Raw genomic sequence first — 17505 nt, 5'->3', positions numbered from 1 at the left:
GATTGGCTATTTTTACACATGATGACTGAGATTAGAAGGAAACGCCTCTTTCTAATAACAGATAACTTCAATTAATTGAGTTTGATTTTTATCCCCCGGTTACGGCCGCAACCTCCCCGTTGTTACGCTCTAAGAGACACGCCCCCTAAACACAAGATGAAGATTTCTCAGATATTTATGGTCCTGGTCTTGTCTCGGAGCTCTCTCTGTGTTAGTGTGGTCTCGACTGCAACACTATACCATGTTTGAAATTCCATTATTTCACATTCAAAAATACAAATTGTGATAGGCTGTGGGCCTCCAGGTTCAGGTCTTGTCCAGGTCTTGGAGCTCTCTGGTCTCGGTTAGTGTGGTCTACCTTTGATTCCTCCAGTAAACAGGATTAACGTCTCTACAGTATTATTGACGTAACTGGATTTCCCCTGATGAATTATTCTAAACATTATAAAAACATTTCAGACAAACGTGAACTTTGATTAATTTAACTCTTTATTAACGGAGTCTGGACGATCACAGAGAGGAACATCGATGACATCACACTGACGTAAACATTTATTTAGTTTCATAACAAACACATTTAAACTCAGAAAGAATGAAGGACAAACATTTAGGGATGAGAAGGTGAAAAAGACGTGAAAACACAAACAACATGTCTGAACATTTACAGATCACACACTCCTCGTCTCCTCGATGTCAGGGCGTCATGAGGAGTGAAGCAGAGAGGAGAAGTCTTTAACCCGCCCGGCGAGTTCTTCCAGCTGATGCTCTAAGAAACAACGACAGAAGAAGAGATGTTTATGACGAAACAAAACAAAATGTCCAAAGAGAACGTTCACAAACCTAACGAGTGTTTCTCTCCTCGGCTCCAGTAATGAGGTCGTTTCTGCAGCTGATCCACCTCCTCTGACACGCACACCGAAGCTGCTGAGACCTCTTTGATCAAATCTAGTTCCTGACACACACACACACACACACAGTATCAGTAGTCACTTTCTACACGTCAGGTGTGTGAGCTTGATATTCATATTTTCCTCGTGTGTGTATGTATGTGTGTGTGCGTACGGTGATTAAGGCCAGCAGTAGTCGGTGAACTCTCTGGAAGACATCGGTCTCGGCGCTGAAAGTGGGCGGGTCTCTGCTGCAGTACGACCTCAGGTCTGACTCGTAAACATGGCTGAAGGTCGACATCAGCTGCTGGAGGTCACACGCCGCCACACGCAGCGAGCTCGGGGATAAGACGGCGGGACTCTGATCTGCATGGCTCAGGAAGTCACACTGAGGAGACGACAGAGGTCGATGTGAACGTGGCGCCCACATCCACACGCTGTGAAAGTGACTGAGTGTGTTAGTGACATCACATGATCACCTCTGAATGCAGCTGCTGCAGAGCGTCCTGCGTCTGCTGCAGCAGCGCCGCCACATCAGCTGCTCCTTCTTCTTCTTCTTCTTTGGAGGGTTTAGACGATGACTTAACGTTCTTCTGTAACGCCCTGTGAGGTCAGAGGTCAGACACCAGATATTCAAACTTTGATTTCTAGTCACAATCAAACGACACACTCTGACGATCTCACTCGCTGCTGAAACACTCGACTGAAATCATATTTAAAAAATAAGAACAAAGATGTGAGGACATCGTTCTACTTTCTTCCTGATAATGTTTAAATATATATTTCTGCAGCTCGAAACAGACGACCGGTGAGTGTAACAGGATCCTCTGAGACCACATACCGGTACTTGGTGTGTGCAGGCCACGGGTCAAAGGAGGGTTCGAGCGTCTGAGCGAGGAGCGGCAGATTCTCTGCGGCATAGAGTTCGTTCAGAAGCATCTCTGTGTCCGTCCGTCGTCCTGCAGACTTCGTGCAGCCCGGGACTAAAGACAAGAGCTGCTCCAGAAACCGAAGCTGCTTGCAAGGACTCGCATGGCCCTGGAGGACAGGTCGTCACAGACTCAACCACACTTTATGTTTTTATATTCTAATGATTATAACATGGACTCGAGCCTCTTACCCTGATCAGGTCCAGGTCGTTTGCTTTGCACAGCATCATCTCGTGTCCGAGCGAAACCATGTCTGTGTTCAGAAACAAACCACATCAATTAAAACGTCTGAAGGAAGTAAAAACAACCAACCACCGTCACTGAGCAGGTTTCACTCTTTGATAAGGTTTATATAAAAGATGCTCAAGAGGGAAGTGATCAGTGTTACCTTTAGTCAAATCTTCTGGGTCTTTGGATCTCACCAACCTTACCTTCGAGTTACCAAAGTTTGGATTGATGCTGTCAAGAGAAATAACAGAAGTTTTTTAAAAATATATTTATAATGTTTTAAATATAAAAGATGAAGAGTGATGTTGGAGATTATTCTACCTGCTGCAGATCCAGGACAGGATGTCTGTGCGGTGCTGAGATGGAGAACACAGGAGCTGCAGCATGCTGTCTGCCTCCTGCAGGTACAGACCGTCCACCAGGGGGCAGCACAGTGCCTTCATAAGGACACAACATGGACAGGAGGTTCAGTTACCAGAGGATTTAATGCACACCTGCCGAGTTCTACAAATAATTATTCATGAAGACATCACGTATAACTACGATTAACATCAGCCACATTTATCGACATTTTAAAGCCTAAAATTAGAGACGATACTGATGTTTAAAATAACAATCTATTTGTAGATTATATATATATATAATAAGTGTGCAGGGTGTTTAATTATGATTAATTCATGTAATCCAGATGTTGTCAAATCAACGAGTAATCACGATTAATAATCTTGATCTCAATATCAACTCAATAATCGAGATTTAGAGGTTTAGTTTATTCCTTTCCTGCACACCTCTAGTTCTTTAGATGTAGTTCTCTAGATGTAGTTCTAGATGTAGTACTCTAGATGTAGTTCTCTAGATTTAGTTCTAGATATAGTTCTCTAGATGTAGTTCTTTAGATGTAGTTCTCTAGATGTAGTTCTCTAGATGTAGTTCTAGATGTAGTTCTCTAGATGTAGTTCTCTAGATGTAGTTCTCTAGATGTAGTTCTCTAGATGTAGTTCTAGATGTAGTTCTCTAGATGTAGTTCTCTAGATGTAGTTCTTTAGATGTAGTTCTCTAGATGTAGTTCTCAGGATGTAGTTCTTGAAATTTGACGACTTCAGGTTCCGTCTTTAGAAACATATCTCTGATTTGAAGAAAATGTTTTTATTACTAAGATCAGAGAAAGTTAAACACATTTCCTCTGCTCGACTATAAGAGAAAAATGTCGGATTTAAACTTCGACTCGACCCCGGACAAACATGTCAGCAGACGTTACACAGCCATTAAATTTTAAACACCTTCAGATATGATTTAACTTTGTCTCTTTTTACCTGAAGAGAAGCATAAACACGTCGAGCGAGTTCCTCTTCCTTCAAAGCACCCGCCATTTTCCAAACAAACTTTCCAGCTTCTTCTTCGGTGGTATTTATTGTTGTTTGGCAGAACAGCGTAGTGGCGCTTTACCGCCACCTACTGGATGAAGAGGAAACTATGAAAATGACGTTTTAAAAAGAATGATAAAGAATAGATGTTTATTGCCACTTGCACAGGTACAAAGCAGTGAGGGTACATTGGGATAGAAAAACAGCTAAATAAATAAAATATTAAAAATATACAATATAAACACACTGTGGGCTTAGTGTCAATTATTGCAGTTATATTTATCTTTTGTGTTTAACTATTTGTCTGAATATCCTAATAAAGAAAAATATTTTATAGTTTATTTTTGAAAGAAGAAAAGCTAAAAGATTTGACAAGGAGTGTTTTATTGTTTCAAACATTCACATTTTAAAAACTATTATTTACAGTAAGCAGTGTCACTGTTTCACTGATATAAAGGTAGAAGAGATAAACTGTACTGATCTTGGACGTGAAAATAACAAAGTTCATCTTCCCAAAAGTGAAGCTGAACATAGTTTATGTATTTACCGGAATTACGTTTATTATTATTTTTACAGAGCCCCTGAAATCCTGAAAGAGCACGCAATACCTTCTCTTCCTCACGTGATAGTTGTTTTCTTATCTGCTGATGTGTGTTGTCTTGTACACACAAGATAAATAACCTGTGCACATAAGTTATGTTGCTATGATTAAACATTTTGGACCTTCAGGACCCCGTAATTATAACTATGTTTGTAATCTTTTTTAATCATTTGATCTATTTATCATAAATATACTTTGTAATATTTACTACTTTGTACATTTCCCATAAGAAGGGATCAATAACGTAGCCTATATTTTATCTTCATAGGGGAGTCGGGGTGTAGAAAATTTAGGATTGGAAATGTATAACAACCAGTGACGTCACTTACTAAAGAGAAGCAGAAATATTTAAGAATATTTATTCGTTATAATATAAATCTTTCTGCTGCTCTATAACAGTCTATGATGAGGACACACTCCAGTCCACTAGGTGAGTTATGAACCTAAACACCCCCCCAACCGCCAATATACCCCAGAAGAAGAAGAAAAAATCATTACGTCACTTCCTGGATGCAAAACGTTCGATATCCATGTATTTGTCTCGCTGTGAGAAAAATCTGATTAATGACGGATTAAAGAGTCCGTGTGTGTGAGCGGAGCGGAGTTTTTATATCTGTAAGATCTTTATTTATGTTCAGTGTTACCGGAAGTCCCGTCTTCTCGTCTGCACGTGCCACCCCGTTACCATGAAGAAGAGGAGCTCGGAGAAGAAGCGCCATGTGGTGTCCTGGATCAACAAGGCGGAGTGGGACCAGGTACTGGAGTACCTGTACTCCAAAGACCCGGGATTACAGAGGTACGCCCTGAACAGGATCTCCGCCTGGAAGGCTCGATACGTCAACAGCACCCCGGTGGCAGTGGACTGCACCGCGGACCTGGTCCGGTGTCAGGTGTTAGACCGGTCCGGACAGGTGGGAGGGGACGACCTGGTCCTGCTGTACGGAGCGGCCTTGGTCAGGTTTGTGAACCAGATCACCGAGAGACAGCAGGGGAGGACGGCTCGGCCTCTGAGGAGGCTGGCCGGAAACCTGAACATCCCGGAGTGGGTTGTGGACTTGAGGCATGACGTCACCCACCGGAAGATGCCCACTCTGAAGTGGTGTCGAAAGGGATGTAAGGTGGTTCTGGACTGGCTCCAGCAGGAGTACTGGTCCAGGCAGCTGGGAGGCGGGGCTAATGAGGGCTGGGACTGTCAATCAGACTTAGATGAAGAAGAGATGGACTTAAAGCGCCAAGAGGACGAGCTCCTCGCCAAGCAGAAAGAGATGGAGGCGTACAAGACGGCTCGGGAGCTGCTGATCTCGTTCGAGAATGAGCAGTTTAAGACTTGTGAGGGTCTGCAGGAGGAGCTGAGGAGGAGCGCGTGGCCCGCTCCCCTGGCTGACATGAGCTGGATCCTGGCTGAGATCAAACAGTTCTCTGCGGAGTCGAGTGGTCTGCTGGTGGACGTTCTGTTGGAAGACGGGTTTCTGGTTCCCACGATGGAGCAGCTGCAGACTTTAGGCTGCGACTCTCCCGACGATGACAGCCTCACCGAACCCAGACTCCCTCAGACCTTCCTGCGGTTCTGGCTGCCCCTCCTGAAGATGCTTAACTCGCCGTCGTTCGTCCACCTGCTGCTGGAGAAGCTGTTTGTGGAGCTGAAGCTGCTCACCACGGAGCAGAACAATCACAGAGTTTCCTACATCTCCGCCTGGATTTCTGAAGTGTTCCTCTGCAACAGCAACAAGTTTGAGTTTCACTTTGAGACAAAGGTGCAGAAGAAGAACCGGATGAAGGACAGGATCTTTGTAAACCGCATCCAGCTGAGGTGGCAGCAGCTGCTCTCTGCATGCCTCGACGCCCCCTGCACCTCCACACCTCACCTGCTGCAGCTGATTCTGGACGACATGGAGCACCCTCTGCCTCTAGACACCCGGCAGAGGCTGCTGCAGCTCTGCTCCATCTACACCCAGTCTGCTCCCCCAGACCTTGCTCCTCCTCCACAGTACAAACAGCCCATCTACACTCTGGAGAGCCTGCACGAGAAGCTGCAGCACTCCCGGCGCCACAGCCACACCCGTCGCTCCAGGGCCGACATGGAGAGGAGCGAGTCCTCACAGGAGCACAAGTCTTCAGACGTTCATGAGAAAGCAGAGCTGCTGCGAGGCTCCCCCTGGCAGGTGTGTGTGGATAAAGTTTTGTGGAAGAACTTCCCTCTGGGTAAAATCCCCGGACAGTCCGAGGACCCCTCGTGCCTCATGGTGGAGAACTACTCCACAATGACCGTGTTTGACCAGCCGGTGGAGCTGGAGAGCAGCAGCAGCACCACACACAGCGCGGCCGGAGTCTCTGCACCTATGAGGACGTCTGAAGGTCTTCTGTGGAGCCACAGTGACGTCAACAAGCTGAAGACTGGACTGAAACTGTTCTGAGTCGAGTTATGAAGCTGTGAAATAAAAGCTATGAGCTGCTGGGACACTGTTGAACTGAACCGTCTTTTTGTCTGTGTGAAGTTATATTCCAAACTAATACACTTAACCAGGACTGCAACATGTGAGGGAGTTCAAATGTCCCTTTCTCTTGTTACCAGGTGTTATAAACGATGCAATCTGTGTGCTTTTTAAATAAATGGTGTCATCGAAAAAATACCAACACCCATCTATTTCATAAGACAGGTGTGTAGGAGGGGAAGGAATCCATCAAAAGTCGCAGGCAAACTTGCACACTGTCTCAATTGCACCAAAACTTTTGCAACCTTTCGGTATGTTGTAAATGTTTTTGGGGACTTCAGACAGTCTGAGGGAGTTTTTTTTTTGCAACATTTAATCATTAAAAAGGATCGTGTAGGATTTATACTTTTGTTGCCGTGATATCAAAACAGTTGTTGATATTGTTTGATTCAGACTTGTATGATATCAGAGTTCAGTCTGAACCTCAAACTCTCTTAATTTACTGAAATAAATTTAAATTAAAGCAAATCGTCACATTAGGAAGCTACAGGCGATAAATGTTTGACCTCTGTGCCTAAAAAATGAAAAATCTTTGATTAATAAAGAGTAAAGTGGAAATGAATTGTCTTTGGTTCTCTTCTCTATAAAGTTAAAAACAGCAACTCTATAGACAGAGTTTTCTGCAGGATTATAATAAATCAAAGTTATTGAGCAGTCCGTCACTTTAACTACAGAAGAATCTGGTTTCAGCATCTGAAGGGGAGAAGTTGCCGCTCAGTTTGCAACGACTGAAGTTTCTTCTAACGATTGATGCAGATTTTTTTTTCAAATAAAATGTCAGGAACTGGAAAAGGTCAAAGTTGCTGTTTTAAAATTAGATAAGATCATCTTTATCGATCCCTCATTGGAGGAAAATTAACGCGTTAAAGCTCAAAATACAACAACAGTAAAATAATTTTTAAAATAAGAGGTAGAAGGAAATATTTTAAATAATAATAAAAATAAATTAAGGTAAAATATATTTTTCATTATTTACATCTAGAATTGTATGTACTGTCCATATGTGTGTGTATGTACATGATGTACACCCACATACCCATAATCAAATATGTACATATTTATATATAAACATATTCTAATTTTGAAAAGAAGATGAACTAAAATGAAATAAAATAAGTTTTTCTCACCATTACCACATAGACTGTACAAATTAACATCATGACCCAATGTTGTTCTTTATTTAATTCGGAGACTGTAGATTTGTGTAAAACCAGTAGTTGGCGGTAATTTAACATATCTGGATGCCAACCTCCACTAAAAACCACCGAAGAAGAGGGAAGGAGAAGCGTCTTCTTCGCTGGGTTTTCGGTCTCGTCCTCGCAGATCGTTTTAGGCGCCATCGTCGTCCTTTGTGAGTCCAGTGAGTTTTGAGAGGAACTGTTCTGTACCCTGCAGGAGTTTCATCGAGGTCTTCGGATACTTCTTTTTTTTATCCGTATTATTCTTTCAAACGGGGGACGGTAAGTTTATCACCGTTTAAAAAAGTGCTGCGTCATTCCGTCCTGTTTGGTTTTATTAACTAGATATAGATACCAGACACACTTAAAGTTAAGTTAAGTTACTGTAGTTCACCTGGATTTCTTTGTTTTAGTGTATTAAAGCGTTAAGAAGTTATATTAGTGAGTAAACATGAGGACAGGCTGAGGCCTTGTTAGCCGGTTAAAGCCTCGACCCTTACCGTTAAAATAATAATAATAATAATAATAATAATAATAACGATCAAAAATAAACCAGTTAAGTGTCGAACATGTGTGTGCAGTGACTGAGGTGTGTAACCGACAGGTGAACAGAGCAGTCATTAATTTACAGCATTGCTAATGCTAAAGCTAACAGGCCCGGTTTGAAGCAGGATAACGTTTGTCTGACGTTACACACACACACACACACACACACACACACACACACACACACACACACCTCAGCCTGTTAGAAGAAGCCATGAGGAGTCTTTAAGGATTAATGCACCGCACATTTAGTAGGTTTAACTGGTGTATTATTAGTTATTTGCATTAATTACAAACGGTACCTTGAATATATATATATATACGTGTGTGTGTGTCTTGTTTTCCCTTTGTTCAATAACATGCAAGTTACTGTTTGAAAAGCATTTTCTGAGCCTCACTCAACAAAAGTAATGTCCATAAAAATGTCCTTGATAAATTAACCAAAGAATTGCTGCAGGATTTGACCCTAACAGTATGTTGTCTTTGTCTCCACAGGGAAAGAATAATCTTGGGTATTTTGTGCACAGCGTCCCTGCAGTCCCGAAGTCACAGCACAATGATCACCAGAAGAAGAGGTCGCTCCGTGAACACCTCTGAGGTGCAGTCTCTGGAGGTTGAGGTGGTAGATACTGTGGAAACCGATGAAGATCTCCCAAGTCCGACTGAGAGTTTCCTGTCCGACGATATCGACACCACTGGAATAGAGCTGGAGGACCTTTTTGGAATAGAAGACTTGAAATGGACACTTGAGAAAGATGTTGCTTCTCCACTCTTCGATATTGAATTGGCTGATTTTGGGGTGTACAGTGCCAAGGATCAAGACTCCGGGATTGAAGCTTCGACAGGCTCCTCTCCGGACAGAACGCAATCTGACGTGAAGCTCAAGAACAGACAAAACCAATCGAGGAACGTGATCAACAAAAATGCCATTGCTGCCAGAATGAATCGCCTGAGGAAGAAAGAATACGTCGACAGCTTGGAGAAGAAAGTTGGGATCATGTCAACGGAAAACGCCGGGCTGAAACAGGAGAACAGTCAGCTGACCAAGAGGGTGGAGGAGTTGGAAGATGAGACCAGGTACCTGAGGGCTGTGCTGGCCAATGAGAGCATGTTAGCCCAACTCTTGTCCAGGCTGAGTGGTGTGAACGGGATGAAATTATCTTCCTCGCTTTTCCAGGGGCACGACTCCAACGACCACGACTACGCGTTACCCAGGAAGCGTGTGAAAGTGGAGGAGAAAGAGACATCGGGTGGCGTGTGTCTGCACGTGGACAAGAACCACGTGTCGGTGGAGTTCTGCACCAAGTGTGCAGAGAGTGCAAGCACGTCGCTCAAAATGTAGGGTCAAGTACTTGTCTCTGTTTTCAGATATTCAGACTGAACTGTACAGGCTGGATGAACACTTAATTAACCTGAGAACTGCAGAATGTGCATGTGTTGTTGTGATAATGTTTGAGTACACGTTACTGCTAAACCTTGTTGACAGTTTCTTCTAGGTAATGGTTGATCGACCATGCGGGCTGAGCTGCTCTCTGAACACCTTTACCTGCCTGGCTCCATGGTAAGGATCAGACAAGAAACGCCTTGTGTTGTTGTCTCTCACAGGATGGGGGCGCTCAGCAGCCACCTCAGTACTTTGATTTTTATAAACTTCCTGTTCCCATTAAGAGGACTTTGAGTACTTTAATATTTTTTGATTTGAGTTAACGTGTAATTAAGAGTTAAATCAAAGCGTCCTGAATGTTAAGATATAATGTTAAAGGTGAAGGTCCACAAAGAGAGCGAGAAAAGTACGTTGTCAAATTGGGAATGAAAAAAAAAAAACCAAGAAAAAAAAAAAGTGTTTCTATATTTTGTTTAAGAATTGATCTCTTTGTGAACCGTCGCCATTGTACAGAAGAATACTTTAATTTAGCGCCACCTATTTTTCTTTATGCTAAAGTGGATTCTGCTGGTGGAAGGGGAAGAGGCTGGACAGCAGCTGCCAACACGGCCTGGTATTTTTTTAAAGGTAGTATCGGTAACAAATGGTATTCATTAATTATCTTCCATCAATACTCCACAACACCTGTAGCTGTACATCTACAGCTCTACTCTAAGAGGATTTATACTTCTGATTATGAACTGTTTCTATCAACAAGCTGGCATGTATTTACCTGATACATTAAAAACAATCTGCTTGAAATGTTGACAGCCAGTTTTTGAGTGTAACAACATGTAAATGTGTAAATAACTTTGATTTCTCTGGTGGTAAATGACCTCTGAGAAATGTTGAACAAATAAATCTTATTTTCATTATTAAGCACTTATCTGAAATATCTGTTCTCTGACTTGATGTGTACCTTTTGATATTAATGCTTCTCTTTTTCTCTCTCTGAACAGCAAGCTCTCTGCCGATAAACGTCTTACTTTTCCTCAACTTTTGGGTCAAGTCTGGTAAAGGTTTTCAAAAACAGAAAGCCAGAGGAAGTACGAAGCACGGAACATGAGGGGGTTTATTATCCAGCCCAGGTTTTAGTCTACGTACTTCATGTGACCCCCCAGGTCTTTCTTCTAAGCCTTACTTTCTAACATTAGAACCATAGAGGGTCGAGCTGTGCCATGCTAAGTCCTGATATCACATATTCAGATACCTGCAGAGGAGCAGGACTGACGGCAGCAGACCGGTGATGAAAACACACGTTCAGCCTCACTTCTCCTGCTCCACCCTGTACTCCCACATTCTTCACACTATTAGCTGCTAAAAAAAAGTGTGATGCTTTTATTGTGAAGATTTTACAGGAAATACGATGTCTTTGTAATTTAGTCAAACTTCAGCTGAAAGTTATCTAAACCTCTTTATTTCCATAATGACATCACACACAATGTAGTCCTTTAAATCCTGATAATGGCCATTTATATGTAATCCTAAACCAGATACAGGTCTAGATTAAGGATGGGAAGTCCGGCTCTTTCTAGTGATCTGGATCGTTCGGCTCAGCTCAGTAAAAAAGAGCTCCGTCGACTCAGAGAATTTTCATTTGACACCATTTTGGCTTCACTCAACCAGCCACATGTAGACATGATCAGACCTGTTTTAGATAAGTGTGCCCGTGTTTTACTGAAAGCATTCCTAATTCCCAGAAGAACTATTGTTCATGACGTTTGGTATGAAACTTTAATGTGAGAACATCGAGCACCAGGTGAGTCTGGCTGAGCGGTGAGGAGCTCTCAAACAGGAGCTGGCTCGCTTGTGACCGACACGTCGCTAGTCTACTTTAACATTTGTAACACAGAGTCCAGTCTACACCTGAGGTGACCTTTGTTATGATTTGGTGATTTATACCAGTAAATAAAAAAAGATGAATTGATATCTCAATCTGGCCTTTAAACTTTGAATATTTCTGAATAAATAATTTTTCAGTGAAGATGTTCATAGCCTTATCTAAAGACTTGTGGCTCCGCCCACATCTCCACATAGCGACCAGCGTTTATCTGTCTGGTTTGTTTTCTGCTTCCACAGCTTAAAAAACTGAAACGCAGACGTGGTCAGTTCAAGACTCAAAGTCAAGCACCAGTCCCGATTGAGGACTTGGTTTGCCGTCTGCTTTAAGCCAAATATCTTTTAATCATGACAGAGGCCCGGCAGATCACTAAATACAGCAGGGACTGAACTTTCAAAGCACCTCAGCCGGTGTGAGCTGTTAGATCAAAAGTGACTTCAACCCCTGATAAAGGTGAACTGCTTTGACCTGTGCCGCTCCTCTGTTGGTATCAGTCAGGGCTTCACTTGGTGCAGCTAACCTCACTAAAACACAGACATAAAACATGTTATAGATGTTCTATTAAACCAGTAAGAGTCTTTTTGTTGAACTGGATGTTTTTGTTCTGAAGCAGAGAGCAGCTAGCATGAAGCTCTCACGCTGTTAAAGGAGTCATTCTGTATGTTAAAGACGAGTTCAGAGAGAATCCAAACAACAACCTTTGACTCCTTACAAACCGTCATCACCTTTTTGAAATCTTTGGAGGTCAGCGGTGAAAAAACTTTTCAGCTGAAACCTAGCCTGGCTAATAAACCCTGTGACATCATGAAGTGTCGCCATGACACTTGAGTTTGTGTAGAGCAGCAACGTGAAGGGTTCGTGACGTTAGTGCTCAGGTCAGCAGATGTTCTAACAGCTGAACGTTGTGTTTTCATAAGCTGTTTAGGAGACAAGACGAGTCTGCAGGGAAAGCTGAAAACATTCACACAATAAAACCACAAAGTGTCTGCTGCTCTCAGGTGTTAAATGGAGATCATTGAAGTGTCAAACTGGCAGGATAGTTCAACGTGCTGATTAAAAACAAAAATATGATTATAATCTTTGAATGACACTCGTTTACATCCCTCTTCTCCTGGCAGCAGCTCGAGCTCAGTACGTTTAATTTATCGGTTAGATTCATTGTGATGAAACTGATAAAAACAACAGTGTGAGGTGGTCAAACAGAGACCCTGAAATGAGTTCAACTAACGAAGCCAAAACCTGCTCAGTCATGTTCCGGAGACCAGGGAACATCAGCGGTCTCCTTAAAACATTAAAAGCTATAAAATATGACATTTTAAATAAAGTGGCAGATTTCAAATTTATCGGTTAGTAATGCCTCTCCCAAAAATAGAGAAAAGATTGAAGTCAAACTCCCTTTGGATTTGTTGTTCTTAGTGCTGTGTTCACACTGAGGGGGCGGGGCTTCCTTCAGTTTTTTTTTTTTTTTTACTGAAGTTCTTTGTGCTGCAGATCAGAATGAAGAGCAGTCGTAGAAAATAATAGTTACTGGATGTAACTCCCGTTCTATGAGGACGTGCTGAGGCCTCTAATTTAGCACAATAATTGGTGAGAGTAGAGTAGAAGCGTCCAGGTGGTTTCCATATTCTACGATTGTGGGTGGTGGGTAATATATAAAGAGTGGCGACTTCCGATAGAGGCGGGCAACATCTACTGGACATTTCTCTGAATGACTCATTAAACCTTTAAATACTTTTAAATGCTGTCGTTACTCACAGATATATTTGTTATCTGCTGTTATTCATGTTTGAAATGTCTCGTACCTCTGCAGGTTAACAATCTTAAAATATCTTCAGAGGTCAAAAGGGGAGAATGAAATGATTTAGAAACAGTAAATGGAGGTGAGGGTGACCTTCCCCAACACAGGACCAACTTCAGAGTACCTGGTGTCTGTTTGAGTTCCTGATATGATTGATGGGAAAGTCTGAAATGTGTTTTCATCACAGTGGCTCCTTTTGCTCCTTTTGAACTTTAGGATTCAAAGATAGAAACATGGGGGGGGGGGGGGGGGTCATGAGGTTTTTGTATAAGTTTGAATGCAGCGTTTCCTAGAACTGTGATTTATAGCTTTCATGTTTTAGCAGCATGAAGCGAGCTGGTTTAGACTGAGCTTTCATGGAGACAGATTTATGTTTAACTCTAAACAGGAACAAACACTGAACATCTAAAAGCTGAGAGGATGAACTTACTGAATATATCTTTGACACAGAGAGAGTTTGATCAAATAGTGTTTCATAAAGGTATGCAGTGTTAACGATCAATCCCTGTTTAAGGAACACTTGGACCTTTTCTCACAGAACTCATTTCACACTTCGCTTCATGTTGAGATGTGTGAGGACTGGATTCTGTTCTTCACCTTCAGGGTCAGACTGTGAACTTTAACAGAACCATCAAAATGTCTGCAGTGAAATAAACACGGACCCTGAACACACCTGCACTCTGCATCACGGTTTAAACATGACGTGAAGATCCTGCAGAGGCGCCACCTGCTGGAGGATCTCTGCAAGTGGCAGTGACTGCTCACCGGTCAGGTAGAACCGGAAAACGACCGTGGCATTAAAAACGTCATAAGCACACCCCCCCAACACACACACACACCCCAACATGAACAGACAACAGTGAACCTCTGAAGATCCTGCTCACCGTGTTGACCAAACCTGAGTCCCTCAGAGGAAAGTTGAGAGAAAACAAAAACACTGATGAGGAGCTCGGTCATCATATTTCTGAGATTCTATGGAAGCCCTTAGGAGACATATTCATACTTTTATTATGACCACATATTTATGCATTAACTAATAGATTTCAGCTGTTTTCTCGAGATCTCAACGTGTTCATCTCAAGATAATAAACTAGTTTTCCTTTAATTTCAGTTTTCTTGAAATTCTAAAGAAATGGAGAAAAGTTTCAAATAACACGTTGGGATGTTTGTCCTATGAGGGCTTCCGTAACATACAAAGAGTAGATTAATGGTTTTGTATTCATGAAAAAGTTTAATATTAAATCCTTTGTATGTCTTTCTTTAGTCTTTAAATCTCCATAAATATGACCTTTATGAAGGTGAGGTGCTGTCTCACCTCACAAAGATCTCATCTTCAGTAAATAGAAAAAAAAGAAGCACATTTTGTATATTTTAACATTTATAGAAAGTAATGAACAAACCTCTACCTGAATATCAAAATCTCCAGAAGCCCGTCTGGAGTTTCAGCATCTATAGGTTACCTCTTTTCCTTTCGTTGTCACGGGCTGCTGGAGCTGAGAGAGAAGCGGGTTCACCCTGGCCTGGTCGCCATCATCCACAGGACATATAGAGACAGATAACCAGCAGCGATCACATTCACACTGTTGTGCACCATTTAACCTCACAAGCATGTGTTTGGACTGTGAGAGGAAGCTGGAGTATGTGCAGGGAGAACATGCAAACTCTGCATGGAAGGGCTCTGCCCAACAGGGATTCGAACCAGGAACCTTCTCGCTGTGATGCAACAGCACTAACCACTGCACCCCCGAACCTCAGGCTTCAGGCGGTGAATGAGAGCGGAACTCGAGCTGTAAAGTAAAATACTTTCCTGTGAGGGGTCCAGGTGAGAGGAAACGCAGCCTCTTTCAAAATAAAACCATTTTCTTTTTATGCACATCGATGAACAAAGTGAACAAAGAACACAGGAGCACACAGACTTTGTCAAAGTTATTATTGTAGAATACTTTGATGTATTTTTTCTTTCATACAGACAAAAGGTGTTGGACTTAATTCCCATTAAATTCTCTTAGATTTCCATACAGATTTAGTCTACAGTATACAGGTGTGTTCTTCCTCATATATAGATATTTATTCGCTTAAATAACAGGCAGGTAACTCTTTAATATATTCAATAGTCTTTATGGATTTTTTCTTCTTTTTTGTCTTTTTTTTAGTTTCAGCACGGGTAAGGCTGTATTTTCTGTCTGCAGAACAGCGCTGCGTTGTGCGAGAAGGGGGGCCGTTCCACACACAATATTTACAACAGTATGTATAATGAATAATGTAAAACCTTTGATTCTTGTCACCTTAACATGGCAGTAAATACTGTTAGCAGATCTACAAGAGCAGCCTAACAATGCACGATGCACTGCACTTCTGCAGTCTCTAGCTCTGCAGCACCTTGCAGCTCTGCGTCCTCCCTGTCCCCTCTTTGTCCTTCAGATCACATCGAGGTACGTCTGTCCCTCCTCTTCTCTATTTACAGAGTGCCGTCTCTGCTCTTAAGAGACTAGAAGCTTCTGCACACGTCACGGACTGTTCAGTGACAGAAAACACAGCCCTCAGAATATGCTCAGGAGAATGTGCAACTGTCTTTTCCACCAGTGGGAGCACCGGTGGAGAAATCATAAAGAATCATAATCATAATATACAAGCGCTTCCATTTTGTTGTTCCTCTCTTTACAAAAAGCAAAAAGATTCAAAGAAAGAAAGAAAAAAAAACAAGTGTAACAGGAACATAGTACCTGTAAATCAAAGATGCACATGTGCACATTTGGGCGGTCTGTACAGAAGTGGTGCAGTTGTACAATTTATAATTTTGATAAATATAATATATTCTTTTTCACATTGTGTTTAGCCTTCTGTGAAACTGTCTCACAACATCATGATGGAACGTGGCGGGACGATGGACAGAGATGGAACTGGACAGTCAAATTTACACCACTGGAGATTGTTCGCCTGTTCGCTGTGTGTGTGTGTGTGTGTGTGTGTGTGTGTGTGTGTGTGTGTTTTGTTTATGTGTTTGTATACTGCAGAAAGCATCTAAACGATGTGCTAAGAGGTGCTGAAATAGAACAGGTTAGACTTGAACAGGTATGATTGTGTGTATGTGTGTGTGTGTGTGTGTGTGTGTGTGTGTGTGTGTGTTTGTGTGTGTGTGTGTGTGTGTGAGAGAGAGAGAGGACAGCAGATGTGGAGAGGTCATAGCACACAGTAGTGACAGTAGCCTAAATGATTTACCAACACATAAAGAGTGACATTAATGATACCAAATGCATGCTTCAAAACAGACAGACCAATACAATGTTAGCCCCCCCCCTCCTCCCACCCCCAGGGGGCAGGGCAGGGGGCGGGGCGATGATGATGAGCATTCAAGAAGACAGAGTTCTGTACAGGTAGGGCTGTTCCCAGAGAGGCCTGCACGCGTCCTGGACCAGAACGTCAGGACGCAGGTGTTCTGTTCTCACAGGTGTAACATGGCAGTCTGTTGCATATTGTCTGCCCTCGCCTTCCTCCGGTGCTCGGACCAGACGCTAACTCGGGGAGGTCAACGGGAGGGGGAGGGGGGGGGGGAGGGGTCACGCTCCGAGGCAACATGAAGTCAGCGGTTCTCCCACACAGAGTGCATTATGGGACACAGGAGGGCGCTCTCACGGCCGCTCTGGAATGTGATGCAGCTGTTTGGAATGTTCGGAATGTTCCATGGAATGTTGGCGGGGTGTGATGTCACAGCGTCGCACACGGCGTCGCCTGGGCGTGTCAGATTTCTTTAGTTCGGGGTGTGCTCATGTAGTGTGTGTGTGTGTGTGTGTGTGTGTGTGTGTGTGATTCTTCATGATGTGTCTTAAAGCAACAGTCCAACATTTTGGCAAAAAACATTTTAATTCTCCGACTTCAGAAGATCAATGTCGCTCTGAGGTCCGTACCTGGAGTTTTAAAACGATACGATCTGTAATTTAATGATCAATAGTTCCTAAAGTTCAAAAACTTAAAAACATCTGTTTCATAAGACAGGTGGGTAAAAGAGAGGCTGATCAAAACTACAACAGAAATGTTGCCAGCGTGCTCGATGGGTATCATTTGGTTTTCACTAGATTTATATCAAAATTTAAAATTTTGGTTTCACAACAACCCCGCTCTCATATCTGTCCAATCAGCTGGCTTAGCTTAGCATTACGACCGAAAACGGGACAAAACTTTGGTTCATTTCCCGAGCGCCTTTGGGCTACATCTGTCCCAA

General features: G+C 42.6%; 4 protein-coding genes across 9 annotated transcripts in view; 2 read left to right on the top strand and 2 right to left on the bottom strand.

Annotated features, from left to right (window-relative positions):
• Positions 1–471: 471 nt before the first annotated feature.
• On the bottom strand, positions 472–3507 carry haus7 (HAUS augmin-like complex, subunit 7). Its single transcript, XM_061058663.1, has 9 exons — positions 3358–3507; positions 2366–2481; positions 2205–2275; positions 2008–2069; positions 1729–1925; positions 1367–1490; positions 1063–1275; positions 841–952; positions 472–766 (listed from the first exon to the last, which is right to left on the bottom strand). Exons 1-9 carry the CDS (start codon positions 3412–3414, stop codon positions 702–704), a joined length of 1017 nt encoding a protein of 338 aa, XP_060914646.1. The 5' UTR covers positions 3415–3507; the 3' UTR covers positions 472–701.
• A 991-nt stretch (positions 3508–4498) lies between these two features.
• On the top strand, positions 4499–7063 carry las1l (LAS1 like ribosome biogenesis factor). The gene has a single exon (XM_061057351.1). The coding sequence runs from the start codon at positions 4696–4698 to the stop codon at positions 6421–6423; it is 1728 nt and encodes a 575-aa protein (XP_060913334.1). The 5' UTR covers positions 4499–4695; the 3' UTR covers positions 6424–7063.
• A 701-nt stretch (positions 7064–7764) lies between these two features.
• On the top strand, positions 7765–10527 carry crebzf (CREB/ATF bZIP transcription factor). Of its 2 annotated transcripts, XM_061056836.1 has the most exons (4): positions 7765–7965; positions 8727–9563; positions 9712–9786; positions 10168–10527. In XM_061056836.1, the coding sequence occupies exons 2-3, from the start codon at positions 8782–8784 to the stop codon at positions 9719–9721; spliced, it is 792 nt and encodes a 263-aa protein (XP_060912819.1). In that variant the 5' UTR covers positions 7765–7965; positions 8727–8781; the 3' UTR covers positions 9722–9786; positions 10168–10527. The 2 variants fall into 2 exon arrangements, with proteins under 2 accessions (XP_060912819.1, XP_060912820.1); XM_061056837.1 differs by having other exon boundaries at positions 7766–7965; positions 8727–9786.
• A 4672-nt stretch (positions 10528–15199) lies between these two features.
• Positions 15200–17505, bottom strand: part of atp2b3b (ATPase plasma membrane Ca2+ transporting 3b) — a 48953-nt gene continuing 46647 nt past the window's right edge. For all 5 annotated transcript variants that reach the window (XM_061058638.1, XM_061058643.1, XM_061058640.1 and 2 more), the window contains one exon: positions 15200–17505. This exon is cut by the window's right edge and continues 1893 nt beyond it. The gene's annotated coding sequence lies outside the window, so the exon portion shown is untranslated.

The sequence above is a fragment of the Labrus mixtus genome, chromosome 15 (assembly GCF_963584025.1).
Source record: "Labrus mixtus chromosome 15, fLabMix1.1, whole genome shotgun sequence".
Lineage (NCBI taxonomy): Eukaryota > Metazoa > Chordata > Actinopteri > Labriformes > Labridae > Labrus > Labrus mixtus.
Note: the sequence above shows the minus strand (reverse complement) of the source record. Positions and strands in the feature narration are given on the sequence as shown.